This window comes from Peromyscus leucopus, chromosome 3 (genome assembly GCF_004664715.2).
Source record: "Peromyscus leucopus breed LL Stock chromosome 3, UCI_PerLeu_2.1, whole genome shotgun sequence".
NCBI classification, from domain to species: Eukaryota; Metazoa; Chordata; class Mammalia; order Rodentia; family Cricetidae; genus Peromyscus; species Peromyscus leucopus.
Window position 1 is genome coordinate 33,446,960 of NC_051065.1, and position 16,910 is coordinate 33,463,869.

At 39.7% G+C, this 16,910-nt stretch overlaps 1 protein-coding gene across 4 annotated transcripts in view; it reads left to right on the forward strand.

Moving 5' to 3' along the window:
• Cacna2d1 (calcium voltage-gated channel auxiliary subunit alpha2delta 1) overlaps positions 1–16,910 on the forward strand; it is a 432,593-nt gene that overhangs the window by 345,885 nt on the left and 69,798 nt on the right. For all 4 annotated transcript variants that reach the window (XM_037203556.1, XM_028862005.2, XM_028862012.2 and 1 more), the window contains exons 11-12: positions 10,009–10,167; positions 11,827–11,931. In XM_037203556.1, the coding sequence (XP_037059451.1) occupies positions 10,009–10,167; positions 11,827–11,931 (264 nt within the window). The remainder of the gene's footprint in view (positions 1–10,008; positions 10,168–11,826; positions 11,932–16,910) is intronic.

Sequence of the window (16,910 nt, forward strand, 5' to 3'; positions counted from 1 at the left end):
TTGATCTGTTTGGGAGGCATCCAGGCAGTGGGAGTGGGTTCTGTGCTCATTGCATGAGTTGGCTGTTTGAAACCTGGGGCTTATGCAGGGTCGCTAGGCTCGGCCTGGGAGGAGTGGACTGGACCTGCCTGGACTGAGTCTACCAGGTTGATCTCAGTCCTTGGGGGAGGCTTTGCCCTGGAGGAGGTGGGAATGGGAGGGGGACAAGAGGGGGGAGAACAAGGGAATCCGTGGCTGATATGTAGAACTGAATTGTATTGTAAAATTAAATTAAATTAAATTAAAAAAAAAAAAAACTTAGTTATAACCTAGGTTTTAAAGCTAGGATCTGTGCCCTTTACTTTTATTTTCCTACAGTGACATCTGGTGGCCGAAATCTGAATAGCAACAATTTTACTATAATTTCTGATTATGAAAAATTTTAGGAAGATGGTTATTTAGGTCATGAGTATAAACTAATTAACTGGTATAAATCCATTACCTATTATTTATTATTGTTATTTCACATGAATAAATTCAAATTTTTTATTTAAAAACATTATCTCTTATCCCAAAGTGGCCCGATTTTGAGTTATTCAGCTGAGTTCCAGACATCAATGCCTGTTATACGCAATAATTTAGCTAGGGAATAAATACTCAAAATCCAAGGAGTTATGAACTATATCCCATTTTGCCTGTTACAAGGCATTGAATAGTAAACTGTGTGTAAAGCATGTTCCATTTTGAATCTGTAGAGAATATCCCCCATGCATGGAAATGGTCCTAACTGAAGGCCATGCTTCCTGTGAGGTTCCAAGAGGAAGACAGCATCTTTCAGATGTCTTTTTCTTCAGTCTTAGAATTGTAGGTTTTTGTTCCCTTTCACCTTGTCTGAGGGAGGCTTATGCCCCATGAAATAATGACACTGCATCTGCTGTTCTTAGACCTAAGGGCAGTTTCTGGAAGCTTCGATGCTGCTCTGACATGATGCTCTTCTGGCTCGCTGTGTCCTGCAGACTGATAAGATGGCCGAGGGTGGCAGAACAGAACAAGGATTCAACTACTGCCTTTGAAAAGAACAAAACAAAACACAAGCCTGCCTTAATAGATGTGAAGCACTGACTGTGTGTACTTGAGCGTGATGTTCTCTAGGAAGGGATTTAAAGTATCGACAGGAACAAATTGTGGTCTTCTCAAAAGTGTTTCACATTAACGCCACACTTGAGACACTCTTGTCAGCTCATTCATGAACTTTGCCTAAATCTCACTAACACTGATGATGTTTTGACCTGAATTGTCCCTAATTGGGCATGTGCTCTAATTTCAGTATTGACTACAGTATTTTTTTTTCTTGCTAATAATTTTTAAATGATGTTGTTACAGATTACTTAGCATCTAAGTTGTGCCAGACTCTGATAGGAATTCTACTCATGCACGTCCAAATGTTTTAACAGTAACTATTGAAGAGTACTTTTACCAGTGTAGAAACGCAGGGAGAGATTGCAGAGCCAGAGGGCCGTTCACCTCCTTTGAAGGCTTGGGCTCAAGTGCTGGTGACTGTTCCACACCAACTTCTAATTTCCTTAAGCCCCACATGCAAAGCATGAAGCAGATTGACAGGTCCATTCAGTGAGTTTTCAATGCCAGGAACTAAAGAGGCAGAGGTACTAAACGCGCACTTTCTTTGGCCATGTGGAAGGGTCTATAAAGATGTACAAAGAATCACGAGGGGAAAATATCTCAGTGTGGGAGAGAAGGAGCGTCTAACGAGATATTTTCATGAGGAAGGAATTCTACAAAGAGCAACTGAGCAAAGAAAAGAGAGGTGCTGGGGTCTGGGGGATGGTGGTGTCCACCAGGGAAGCTGTAGGAAGAGGGAGGGTCTGCAGAGGAAGAAATGGGTAGATGCAGTGACCCACTTTCTACTGCTCCTGCTCAGCTTCGCCAGCCCGCATGCTTCCTGGCCCAGCAGGCTGCACAGGCTTCTCCTGCTTATCATTAAAGACCTACAGACTTCAGCTTTCTGGGACAGAGAAGAAATCCATGAGTTATGCCTTTGGATTTCTGATTATGCAGTGTTCAAATATTCTCTTAATAGATAAAATCAGGGGCCTTAAATGTATCTTCTCAGTCGCCATACACAGTTCCAAAATATATAATGCTGTATTTTCATAGCTTTGCTCTAAAGTTTTAATATTCAACTTTGAAATAATACCTGGGTATGTCTTAACAAAGGCTGCTGTTTAAGTTTTTTAATATGAATATATGTAAATGTATACATACATATATGTACATATATGTATAGTAAAAGCAGGTAACTCTAAGATCTCTGAAATATATTCCTATCCAATTTAGATTCCTTAAAATTTGTCATTGCTTTTTTAGGAGAATAAGATTAGCTATAGGGAATTATATATTGCCAGTAATTCCTTTATCTACATTATTTATGAGTTTTATTATGAGTGCAATTGTAAGATTTCTCTGTACAGCACTGAATTTGCACTTAGGAATTGAATTTACATTCACTTGATTTGTATTAAACTTACTTAATGAGATGCTTCACTTTTTGCCAGCAGGTCAAGGCCAAAGGAAGACTCCGGGCAATATATTACCCTGCACTCATTGTCTGCATAATGATTCCTGGGACTGTTGATGTGTTAACAAACTATTTTTATCTTGGTCACTAATACAAGACTTCTCACATCCTTTCATTTTCATAGTGAAAATCATAGGCTAAGACTTGCATCATATCACAGAAGAATCTCCATTCTTAGGTGATCGATAGTGGTGTGGGGTTGGTCCTATTGACTGTAGGTATGGCTTTCAACATTTGAGTTTATAGAAAACAGTAAACAAGTATACTGGAAGTTTATTCTCATCCATCTGATGTGCCTGAAAGCACCATTGAAAATACAAATGAGAACTCACTTGGATTATTTATCTTCCGGGGATATTTGACTTCCTGTTTTATCTCTCACCTCAGACCTTCTGTGTGTTCCTTAAAGAGGTCTCAGACTTCTAGGTAGCAAGAGTTACTACCTGTAACCGACCTGAGCTGCTGCAGCCTGTGCTGTGTCTGCCCGGTTCTGCTGCCTGGGAGAAAAAGGCTCTCCCCATCTCGCCCTCCTCTCTGTTCTATGTGGGTCATGCTTCCCATCTTCCTCCAGGTTTTATGTTTTGTCTTCCTCTATTTTCTACCACCTTTTTCTTTCTTTCTTTCTCACCCTCAGTCTCCTTACGCCCCTATGGCACTGGGCCTTAAAGAGTTATCCCTAGACCAACCAAGTGCACTCTGAGTGCCGCCCCATACTGCTGCTCTGTCCCCCCACCAGGGTGCCCTGAAGATTTGCCCTGAATAGTCTGCTGCTTTCTGTCTGGGAGTGCCTCTGCTCAGAGGGCGTTTCCTGACCTGCATCTCCCGCCTCCTCACAATTTTCCTTCCCATGTTCCTTCCTCCCTTCCCCTCTCCTTCTCCCTCCTCTTCCCCCTCCCCTCCCCTCCCTCTTATGACAGACCTACCCCTCTGTTTCTATGGGAACTCAATCTTAGGATTTTTGGGAATTCCTTCTCTACTTCACTGTTACGTACATGGCTGTAGGCCAAATTCCTGTGGTGAAACTCTCTCCCCCTTTTAATCTTTAGCCAGGACCACTCTCATGCCTCACGCTTTAGATGGTATCAGTTCTTGGCACCCCAATTCTGTGTCTCACACTGGCTGAAATCTCACCTTAAGGTGAACCTTGTTTTTCTTCCCAGTTCCAAACTTGTCCTCCAGCAGACATCCTGCAGACTGTTCAAAGGCCCATGTCAGAAACCTGGCAGCCACTCGAGATCCATATCTGGACTTCTTCCCATACTAAATCTATCATGATCTGTTGCTCCTATTTCTAAAACAGATCCTCAGTCCTTTTCTTTCTAACCATTCCCCTGAATGACATAAGGACTGCCAACAGGGTGACTTCAGTAGACTCTAGGTATTCACTTCTGAGTTCTATTTCCCAAGAGGTGGTGAGCCAGACCTCTTTTTGTTTGTTTGTTTGTTTTTTGAGACAGGGTTTCTCTGTGTAGCTCTGCACCTTTCCTGGAACTCAGTTGGTAGCGCAGGCTGGCCTCGAACTCAGAGATCCGCCTGCCTCTGCCTCCCGAGTGCTGGGATTAAAGGCGTGCGCCACCACCGCCTGGCTAGCCTGACCTCTTAAATATTCCAAAAATTATTCTGCATTTGGCATAAAACCTTGCAGTCACTTAACATTTGACACAGTGAATTCGCACTCCCTCTTCATCTCGTTAAGATGTCATGTGATCTAAGCCCAGCTGCCTTCTCTGACCTGGCGTCATTGGTACTCATGTACAGCAGAGCTAAGTACTTCTTCAAACGCCAAACAGCTCCCCACACCCTAAGTCAAGGACTCCACACATGCTCTGTTTGCCTGGAATGTTCTTTTTCCATGCTCTTCAACATTTCTCTGAAATAGATGGCCCTCAGAAATGCCATTGCTCAGGGGAATCTCTCCCACTGTTCACTTTCCAAATCAGAAACTCTCCTCAAGTGTTGTTTCCCAGAACATGACATTCGGTGCTTCATGGAGCTAAGCATAGTTTACCATAGTACACTGAGTGGGGTAACTTTGGGGTGACTGTGGGGTGACTGTGCGGCGACTGTGGGGTGACTGTGGGGTGACTGACTGTGGGGTGACTGACTGTGGGGTGACTGACTGTGGGGTGACTGACTGTGGGGCGACTGTGGGGTGACTGTGCGGCGACTGTGGGGTGACTGTGGGGCGACTGTGGGGTGACTGTGGGGTGACTGTGGGGTGACTGACTGTGGGGTGACTGACTGTGGGGTGACTGACAGTTGGCATGGCTAGCTTCAATTCTGACTCTCACTGGTTTTTAGTTATGTGTCTAGGGACACGTTCTTTTAAAATAGAATTTTTCATACAATACATTCTGATTCCAGTCCCCAACTCCTCCTAATGCTCTCCATATCCCCCCTCATACAGATCTACACTTGTTCTGTGTCTCAGTAGAAAACAAACCAGCATCTAATGAATAATAATAAAATAAAATATTTAGAATAAGAACAAACAAATTGAAAGAGGACAAAAAGAACAGAAGAAAAAGAGTCAAAGAAAAAGCACAAGAACACATATAGACACAGAGACACACATGTTCACACACACACAAATCCCTCCCATACAAACACAAACCAGAGCAATAATAAACACTCAAAGGACCTGAAAGGTAAATAATAATAATAAAAATAAATAAATAAGTAATAAATTCCTTGATGCAACGTTAAGAGACAAAGACCTTTCAGAGATGCCACTGAGTTCGTTTTGTGTTGGCCATCTACTTCTAGGCCTGTGGTGGGGCCTAACCTTAGTTTGTTTCCCCAGTGAGACTCCTTTGGAGAAAATTTTCATTTTCAAGTGGCTATCAATTAGAGATAGCATCTGGGTTAGAGATGCAGCATGTGTCCACTTCTCTCAGCTCTAGGACCCCATCTTGTCCAGACCCATGCAGGCTGTATGCATACTGCCACAGTCTCTGTGATTTCCTATGTGTGGTGGTCATGCTATGTTGTGGGAGTGTGCCAGAATCCAGTTCTGACTTGTCGAAGGATTCTTGGGTCAGAGAGAGGAATGAGGAACTATTAGATAGAAATATAGGTGGAGATGATAAGAAAGACAGAGACACAGGATAGCTTCTGGAGGGCCCTGGATCAGTACCCAGTCACCTCGAGGTTTACACCAAAGGGGTTTTTATACAATGCCAAGGGACAAAGCAGAAGACCTTCCCCTTTTCAAGATCAAAGCACAACATACAGCCAAGTGTGGACCCTTCAAAACACCTGGTAACTATGACCATGACCACATCATCCCATTATGCATCTCTGCTGGTTAAAGCAAGCTCAGATTCTCTGACATTGAGTAAGGTCTCACTAGGGAGCCCCTGTGGGCCTCCACAATTCCCCCTTCTTAATGATGTAAATGTCTCAAGTGAGGGTTCAGAGCTTAACTCTATGCAGCTCTGAATCAGCTTTCAACTAAGAGCTTGCAAGTAGCTGGAATAATCATAGCAATACACCTACTCCTTATGGCTGCTGCACCTCCTAGTAAAGGAGTAGAGGATGATAACAATGGAATGGCCTTTTGAAATGTGTCTAAGATGTCTATAACAGTCTTAGCTGCATCAAGCCCTTTTTTAAATCAATAAATTCCTGATGCAACCACATCAAATAAATCAATAAACTCCTAATGCAACTCATTGTATCTAAGGCCTCCTTAGCATCACCATACCATGGTTCATTAACATTAACAGATTTACATTCTAGTATGAATATTACTATACACAATTACAATTCTCACAAACTTATATCCAAAAGCAAGCTCTTAATAGAACTATTTACACTTTATAAACTTTAGCAAACATCCGAAAACAATTTCTTAATAGAACTTTCTGTATTTTTTGGTAACAAAACATCGAATACACTAATACAGGCTAACATTCTCCATACAAAGAACAAGAACACATTTTTGCATTTGAGCTGCTCCAGTTCAGCAGCAAAAAGCTTTATCCTAACTCCTACTCATCAGAATCTTTTTTAAAAAATTAAGTAGATTGAAGAATATAACAACTCCCCTTTACTATATATTTTTTGAAGCTTCATCTTGAGCCTGGGTAGAAAAAAACAAACTTCTCTATTCCTACACAAAACATTTTCATTTCTACACAAAACAGTTTGTGAGTCATCATAGTTGATAATGTATATATATATGTATATATATGTATATATATGAAATCAAAACTATCCCATTGTAATCAAACCACTCCTGTCCATCCCATTTCTTGAGTTTGAAAAGTTAAAAAAGCCAATTCTGACACCAGTCTTAATGTTCCACTGAAAGCTCAAGATCAGGGCCTGACCCACCAGCTGCCCTGAAGTCTTCGTATAGCTGTCCCTGAAATGCACGGCTAGCTGGGCACACTAAGACATAGAGATGCCTGCTCTCTGGCCTGCTGGGTGCACACCCTGCGGGCACCTTTCTCCAGAGGCTTTGTCTCTCAAGCAGTAGCCAAGGCACCCTGCACACTCACCCTCCAGCTGCCCGCTTGGCACTCCACCCATGCTCTCCTGGAGTGTCCCTTGTTTGGCTCTGGTCACCAGGGACTCTGCTCCATGTGACCGGTCTGCTCTGGCCGCTGGGGTCCAAAGCCTTCACCACCACTTGTATACCTTCTCTCCCATGGCTCATGAAGGCCAAGGAGCTATCCTCCAGCCATGCCAGTCCAGGGCCCTCACAAGCACCCTGGCTGACTGTGCTCTCCTCACTGTGGCTCCTTCATGGCAAAAAGCATGCAGAACCCTCCTGCTTTCACTGGCTCTCTCAGCACCTGCTGCCTGTGACACCATGATACCCCTTGGATCTCAGCTACTAATGCTTGCTTAGTCAGCCACTGCTCCAGCTGCTGCTGCTTCTTGCAGTGGGGGCTTCTAAAACTGTTGCTCCTTCTTGGACTGCTAAGTCTAAAGTGGCTGCTCAGCCCTGGATGCTGCTGTCTGCATCCTAGGTACCACACTAGGGAAAATTGACTCCACTCTAATATACCTAAACCTGCATTTCTCAAACTTCACCAAAACTTTTATGACTTACTTATATACAACTTTAGACCTAACAGTAGATAGATTAGATAGATAGATAGATAGATAGATAGATAGATAGATAGATAGACAGACTTGCTGCAGCCTACTATTACTATGTTCTATATTTACAGTTTTATTCCCAAAGAAGAATATCACCACACCCCAATTAATTATTGAACATGCCCACTTAACCTGTGGTGTTCCCTCTCTTTTATCTTTCATACCCAAGTTCCACATCCAGGTGCCATATGTGGGAGTCTGCTGGAGTCCAAATCCCACCTGTTAAAGGGTTCTTGGGTGGAGGAAAAAGAAATGAGGAAATATTAGATAGAAATATAGGTGGAGATGATAAGAAAGACAGAGACACAGCATAGTTTCGGGAGGGCCATGGGTCAATACCCAGTCACCTCGAGGTTTATTCCGAAGGGATTTTTACACAGTGCCAAGATTAAAGCACAACATACAGCCAAGTGTAGACCCTTCCTGGTAACCATGCCCATGGCCAAATAAATCATCCCATTATGTAGCCCTGTTGGGCAAAGCAAGCTCAGATTCCTGACCTCGAGTAAGGTCTCACTAGGGAGCCACTGTAGGCCTCCACACTGTGTTTAGCAGGCCTTGTTTTCTTGGTGTTCTCCATCCCCTCTGGGTCGTACACTCTTTCTGCTTCCTCTTCCTTGTGGTTCCCTGAGCCCTGAAGAGAGGGATTTGATGGAGACATCCCAGTTAGGGCTGAGTGTTCCAAGGTCTCTCACTCTGTGCACATTTTAGGGACAAGTTATTTAACCTCTGTGTGTGAGTTTCCTCAAGGATCAAATGAGGAGAATATGGATGCCTATCATGTAGGAAATTTGCAAAGAGGAGGTGATTACTATTTTAGCTGATAGTAAACACTCCATAAGCTTTTGTTTACAAGTCTGTGGTATATGTGTGTTTTCATATGTGTGAAATTTGCTTTATGTCTGAATGCATGGTTATATATTATGATTCTTGATTGCAATTAATGTTTACTTGACAGATGAATATTGTACTGCATATTATAATTATGTCTAGAAAACGAAGAACGCCGTACTATATTTATATGATATGTAATCATTTGTAATGTGTGGAGGCTCACAAAGGTTTCCTAGTGAGATCTGAGCTTGCTTCACCCAGAAGAGCTGCATTAGAGGATTGCTTGACCACATGCATGGTTACCAGGTGTTTGAAAGGGTCTGCCCTTGGCTGTGCTATGGGAGGTCTTTTGCTCCACCCCTTGGCAGTCCTTTAAAAAGCCCTTTAGAAGAGACAGAAGGGGCTGGTGGATGAGGATACAGGCCCTCCGGAGGGCTGGTGGATGAGGATACAGGCCCTCCGGAGCTATCCTGTGTTTCTATCTGTCTCTCTCCCCTCTATTCTTCTATCTAAATATTTTTCACTTCTTCCTCCTCAAGAGTACCCTGGGGTAAAAGTGGGAGCATATCTCCCACAATAATGCATGGATTAGAATTATTGAATTATGCTTTTAATCTGTGAATATCCTTTGACAACTTACTGTCTGGCCCCCTTTCTTCTCTCAAGACCATTCATTATTTTCATTTTGCACATCACTACAGTCATGGGAATCCTATTCAAATTACAGATTTACTGAACAGTGGGACAATTCTTCTCATCTTAGAACCCTGGGTTGTATTGCAGCCTTCTAATTGTTCTCATCATTTGGAAACACCAAGTGCCCTAGGTAAACACTTTTCCTAGAGTTAGAGAAGTTACCCTGTTGATATTGTTAATGCTCAGTTCCAGGCCGGCATCGTTGGATTGGGTGTTTGTCCTTTCATCGCCCACCATACTTACAAAGGTCTGTTTGTCCAGCACATTGCCTCTGGTGATTCTCCATATTCTTACTGTGTGATCACTGAGGACTTATATTCCTAAAAGGCTTCTGTTGTTCTCAGTTTTATTAGAATGCTTCCTGGGCTTAGTTCTCAAAGAAAGATTATTTAATTTCTAAATACCATTTGCTCACATCATTCTTTACATCCTTATTCTAAGAAATCCTTTCTGGTCAGTTACAGTTAAAATATGCCTACTTTCTTTTTGTGTCCTGAGCAAGCAGATCACTTCTGGATTCTTAATATGTGAGAACTGGAAGGTTCCTCACACAAATCAAATCCCAAATTTATAAACAGGTGAGGTCTTCACAGGGTTTACTAAGGCAAGTACCCAGGGTTAGAATAAGTGAAAATGCCACTTGGTCCCTAGCACAATTTGTTACTTGGGCATTTTTTTCCTTTTGAAAGGAAAATGGTGCAATGTGCTTGAGATGCATGCAATTGAAGTTTGGTGAAAATTGTACGGTTGATTTCAATGTTCATTTATACATTTTCTTATATTCTTTGCAGTTTAACAGCAATGCTCAGGATGTAAGCTGCTTCCAGCACCTGGTTCAGGCGAACGTGAGAAACAAGAAGGTGTTGAAAGATGCTGTTAATAACATCACAGCCAAAGGGATAACGGATTATAAGAAGGGCTTTAGCTTTGCATTTGAACAGCTGCTTAATGTAAGTGTCAGTAAAAAAAAAAAAAAAAAAACAAAACGTTCTATTTTGTCTGTTTCTAGATATTTTGATAAAAATCACTGATCATCATTGGAATTTGCAGACAGGTTCTGTTCAAATATAAGAGCCATGGTTAAAGGTGACACATGTGTTAGTCAATACTTGGGTTTCTGTTCCTTCATTAGAAGCTTTTACTGTCTCTGTCATTATGGTCTTGTCGACGTGCCGAGATAAAATGAAGTAGAATCTTGTCACCAGTTTAGGGAAATGTCTCATTAATTTTTGTGCCAAAAGATGGGCTTTATCGTCCTTGAAAAATAAGGGTATGGACCTTTGGTAAGCTACAGCCCTACAAACTGATTATTGATATTAAAAAATAATTGCTCATTTCAAGGTCAAAACTGATGATCTCAATTATAGGAGGTCTTCAAGGACTTTGGAAGATGTCCTACTTGAATTGCATCAAATTGCACACTGACATTTGAAGACATTGATAGAAGAACATAGTGTATATTTTCTCACTAACTTTATAGTTATTTCATATTGAAATGATAGTACTTTGAATGACTAATTTAAATGAAATCTATAACTAGAATTAACTTACTACTCTGCTTTAGGAGGCCTTTAGAAATTTTTAAATTATGTGATAGGCTCACATTATACTTCTTTTAAATTATGTGGTAGGCTCACATTATACTTCTTGTAGATAGCAGTAAGCTAGAAGGTTGACATTTCCAAAGAAGCTGAGCATTCATAAGTTAGTGCAATCCTTTTTTCTCATCATTTAAGCAAACACATTTCATAATAGTAGAAAAGCTAAGATTATAATTTGATACCTCCAAGAAATCTAACTTGCTAAATTAAAGTGTTCATTTTAATGACCCTCTGATGCTAATTCATTATTTTGTGCTCAGTTTTTCGAAAGACCTTAAAGGTTAAGAGGATTTATTGCTGGAATTGAGTCTTGCAGGATTAGAATCTGTGTGGCAGGTCAAGAGAGGACAGAGCTGGTGTGTGTGTGGGGGGGAGGTAATTCAGGGAGTCCCATCATTTATGGAGCCCTGAGGAGCACTGTGTGAGGGACTATGCGTGAGTCTGTTCTTCCAAAATATAAGGCAAAAGAAATAGGATAACCAATGGGGAAGAACAGAAAGATTATTTAGAAAAGTATTGAAAGGTTAATGTGAAAAGTGTGAATCATTTCAAGTGAATGTTACTTGTTTGCTTCTGTTATAAATTATAAAGGTATGTAGAAGAAGCATTCACTCTTACAAAACCCAAACACTAATCAGTTACTGGGGTATTATGTACCAGGTGCTGCCTAAATACCACATTGTCTTACTTTTATGGAGCTTGTATTCATTTAGGAAAAACTGACACTATACAAATAAAATGCTAACCATATGCAAAATAAAATCAATTATGAAGAAAATATAATCTGGAGCATATTGCAGTTTAAAGCACAATGGTCCGGGAAGGTGTCCCTGACAGTGACATTTGACTAAGTACTAAGGCTGGCTGATCCACAAATCTGACTTTAGAATATACTACTGGGCAGACATTTTTTTTTGTAGGGTGTAATATGAGCATACTTTTTTCATATTGGTTTTCTTTTCTGAATTTTCATTATGGATAATTTGCATATATACATATTTTTGACAGTATAATGTTTCCAGAGCCAATTGCAACAAGATCATCATGTTATTCACAGATGGAGGAGAGGAGAGAGCCCAGGAGATATTTGCCAAATACAATAAAGATAAAAAAGTGAGTGTTGCTTTCTAATATCTTAATTTTAACATGTAGATGATTTTCATAAAGATAGTCTATAATGGGGGTGTGCAGAATTTTTTTCTCCAAAATGTTAGTTGTAGTTATAAAATTAATATGTTAATGGTGAAATAAAACTTTTTCGGGTAACCAAGCACCAAGCTATAAATATATTAGTCTGATTTTGTAGATTTATAGGGTACATTGGATTCTTATATCAACAAATGAGAGAAATAAAAGGAGTTTCAGTCTTTCTTGGATAAAGCTTTATGTCTCCTAATCATTGAAATTGGTAGGAAGACTCAGTATTCTAAATACACCAAGAAATTTCTACAGTGATATTTTAGATTGATGTAAAAATATCTGACAATAGCAAACAGATGCAGCCTGCTTGAATATGAGTTCAATGGAAGGCTCAAGATGAATTCTTTGATTAGTATAATAAATTAAAGAATGCTATCACTAAAACCATAGACAGTATGAAAATCAGTGTTTTACGACTGGAATATGTTATTTCCTTGTTTGTGGTACTACAGAAGGGATGCTGTGAGGTTACAGGGTCGTGCTGTGGAGATAGTATTATTGTATTACTAAAACCTATTAAGATTGTAACTGCTTCATCTAGGAATCTTACCAGGAGTTTACATGTATTTTCTTATTGGCATCCCATATTTATAATAGATACTGATTCTTAATCTATTTTCCTAAAACGCTAAAGGATCACCTTAAAAGTCATGGGGGAAGATACAATGTCTCTCTTGTGCTTTAAAAAATTATACATTCCTAACAAAGACTACATCCACCTTCAGCCTCCAGGGAGCTGTGTCTATCTATAGGTGTGCATGACCATGCCTGGCTTTTTGATCAACAGTGTTACTGTTCGAGACGATCTGCCTCAGCAGTAGCTCCAGTTGATTGTTTTGTAGCTGTTTGAGGTGTGTGTGGAGTTTTTGCATATATTAGAGAGAAGAACTACAGGTAATTGATGATTGCTTGTAGAGGGAGAATCAGTCTTTATAGTGTACCCAGGGGTCCTGGGGTTTAGCTACATCCAGTGTGGGATATCTGAGGGAAAAAAAAATCTACGTACACTATGTTTTTATGTCTGTTAACTTTATTCCTCTAAGACAAAATTCTATCAATTCAGCTACAGCTGCTCTAGGCATTCAAGGCAGGAACAACTCTGGACATACCAAGCTCTATACCCATCTACTTTATTTCTCTGGGATGAAATCCTGTCTCCATAACTACAGTTCTGTCTGGTTCACTAGCTCATAGTCCTGTTAACGACTAAACTATGCTTTCAGCCTCACCTTCGTCCTCTGTATCCTCTTTCTCCATCTCTGCTGCTCTTTACTCCTGGCACTCAGAAAATTCTACCCGAGATCTGCTTACCCTTTACGGAACCTCTGTCATCCTCTCTTCTCTCTCGCCACGCTGTTCTGTCCCTTTCTACAGAAAATGCCTGCCCTATCTTTCCCTGGGCACACGGTTGATTCTCTGCCTCTTCAGGAATGTTGTTTTACTTCCCACCTTGTTATGTAAAAACCTCTTTTGAGAGTTCAACCCTAAACACATATAAGCAAGATTGAATTATTTCATCTGGTTGTATTTATAAACATAGGGGTGTGTGTGTGTGTGTGTGTGTGTGTGTGTGTGTGTGTGTGTGTAAATTATAAATAAAGAATAAGAAACCATGAATTTTAGAAGAAATGTGAACAGCACAAAGAAGGATAGAGGAGGAGTGATGTGAATCATGATGTAAATACAGTGCTCATATATGAAAGTCACTCAAAAAAGTACATTTAAAGAAGCTGTTTCTTTGTTGATTGCTGTTCTATTCAAAACATAAGCTATAGGGACAAGCTGAATCATTTTCTGGTAAATAGATAAGTAAACCATGCCACCTACATGCTAGGAAATGCTTGTTAGCCTCAACCAAAGGGAACTCTGTAGTATATAACATGGCCAAACTTTGACATCGTGCTTAGTGAAATAAACTTTTTGCATACACACATGCAAAACAGTGAATATTATGTTTGCATGTACATGAGAAATCTGCAATAGTCAAGTTCACACATCCATGAAGTTGCCAGGGACTGGAGAAAGGAATGGATAATCATCTCATGTTGCATCTGTGAGCACATAGCTAAAGTTTAGCAACATGATTCCATTCAGCTGCATTGCAGCACTGTGACTGTAAAACAATATGTCATTTTTGAGTTAGATGTGTTTTTATTACTTTTATTTTTTGGAGCTTATAACTCCATCCTTTCTCCTTTCACTTCCTAAGTGGGTATTGTGAAAGAGGAGATAGAAAGTGTGTGAGAGCCAGAAGTTGAAGGAGCTTGATTAGTAATGGTGGAAGCCACACTTCTAAGGTCTCACCAACATGGCGGCTCAAACATGAGCTCAAAGTCTGTCTTCTTAAAGGCTGGTTGAGGGTATATCTCATGCAGTGTGATTTTATCACAATAATACAAAAATTAAACATATAAAATTATAAGTCCTTAAAAATTTGTGATCATTAAAAAACAACCTGAAAACTACCATTTTACTTGTACTTTTTCCTCCAAACCTCCATGACATTAACATGGCCAATGTTTACATGGCCTCATTTACATTCCCTTTCCATCTAGATGACTCAGAAGTCATTCCCAGCAGCCCAGGTAGGTACAATAGGATGTCTGGACAGCTGATGAATGAGTCTGTGGATACACAGCACAGTCTAATGAAGCCCGAAGCCTTGAGAATTAGAGCAAAATGTTTGGGCTCCTTTTATGGAATGTCCTACTCTTGGGAATCAATCTACCTGATTAGAGATAGGCAGAGATTTAAAACCAAATCCATGTTAGTCTCCTGGAGCAGCTGTTCCAAATTAAAGCACATTAGCTTTCTAATCTTTACCTGCAGCAGGACATTCCTTTGGGCTCACCCATGTGTATGAGATCTCTTTAAGAATGGTGCCAGAACTCAAATGAGCTCCATCGACGAGCACAAATAAATGAGTAAAGGAGAGGCAAGCCAGACGTGTGCTTGAAAGGTAATTCCCAGGACTAGTAAAACCAAACAGATTGGCTTTGCTCTAGGATAGCAATGACTGCTTGATTGGCAATACACACTTCACACTACCTCTTCAGGTAGAAAATAGTCTCTCCTGTCTCACTTAACTTTCAGAATTTAATTTTAAAAAGAAGGCAATCAAAATTAACAGAGTGAACATTTCAAAGTATCTAAAAAGATTAAAACACGGGTGTGAAATTGTTTTTAAACTGAGAAATGTTCAGCTAATGTCAGAATTACTTGACAGTGTCCGTTGTTGTAGTCTGTTTTAGCAATTTACTTTTAAGTGTGATGGAGAACTCTTTCCTACATTACCATTGCATATCTGTAGAAAGACATTCTCTGCTGTGTGCAAAATTCTAAACCAAGTCCAAGTGTCTGAAGTGCATTTGGGTTGTAGAGTAAAAAAAAAAAAAAATCTTTTTTTTTAAACTGACAGGAAAAAAATTCACAGGAAATAATTCATCTCATTCTCTACTTTCTTTCTGCATCAGGTAAAATTAGAGCCTTTGTAAGGAATTCCTCTGACATAAGTAATTAAGACTGTTTAGCTTATAAAATATTGTTTAGCTTATAAAATATTGAATGTCACTTACCAATTACATTGCTTCTAAAATCTTTTATTTTGGATGTTTTTGCACTTTCAACCAGTTCTAAGAGTTAAGCATTGGAATAAGAACCATATACCTTTGTTTATAAATCTCAATGTGGTTTATGCTAGAGTCAGGGCACAGTTGTAACAATGACATACTGGCCTGCCCTATGGAGAAAGGATCAACTGAAATGGAGTGTTTTGTGCAGGGTATGTGTGTTTGGGTATGCATGTACATTTTTGGCTCTGAAATCATTTGTTTCTCATTTATTTCTCTTAAAATAAAATTAGCATTGACAGTTTATTCTCTACACTATTAAAATACTTACCAGGTACATTTTGCTCAGATTTGAGGAATATCACCTTCACATACTTTAGATTTTAATTTAATATATAAATAAATCTCATGCCAAATGAAATTATTACTTACCCACTGAGTATATGATATGATATATAAGCTTTAGATACATACAGTGCACTTGAACTATGTTTCAGGCACCATTATATCCTGTCAACATCGAATCTTCCATGTTTAAGACATTGCTAGGAGTGGCTATTGGTTTTGCTGTTTCCATGTTTCCAGTACTTCCTGTTTTTCTTCTACTGCTCTGGATGACCATTTGCATTATATCCTGACATGTTACTGTGAGCCTTTATTTAGTCTAGGAGCTTTGTGAAGTAGGGTGGTATAAATTTGTAAGCCTACTAAGGAATTCATAGTCAATTGCATAGTGCCTGACTCATAGTAGTTTCTCAGTTTTTACAATTATGACATGTATATACTAAATACATTTCTAAAATATGATGACATCACAGATATCAGAAAACATTCAGTAGACTTGTAATTCATTTAAGTGGATACTGTTCAAATAATATTTCTCCTTGTGATTGGAGTTTTTAGTAAAAATGCCATTATATTCCTTCATGTGTCTTCTTTTGAAGGTAGGGAAGGCCATGTGATTTGTCCCGATGGTGTTTTTTATTCTCATCTGTCAAATACACATGGTTCCTTTAGTATCTGCTCATCAGTGCTGATAAAGCACTCTTTATTATCCAGGAAGAATTTATTATATCCAGGATCAAGAAGATCCTAATCACTCTCTTGTATTTGGAAGTTAGCTGGTGATCATCTTTATAGGACGACAAATTGCTTGGAAATCCCTTGTTGCTGTAGCTTAGTCCCACATTATAAAGTACAGTAAATGTGTTCAGAGAAAAGAGTGTTGCAGTATATTTGATCACACTGTAAACCCCAAGTTTGCATTTATGTTAATTAAATAGAATCAACCTTGGGTCAGGAGGTGGAGCCAGCAACTAGTTG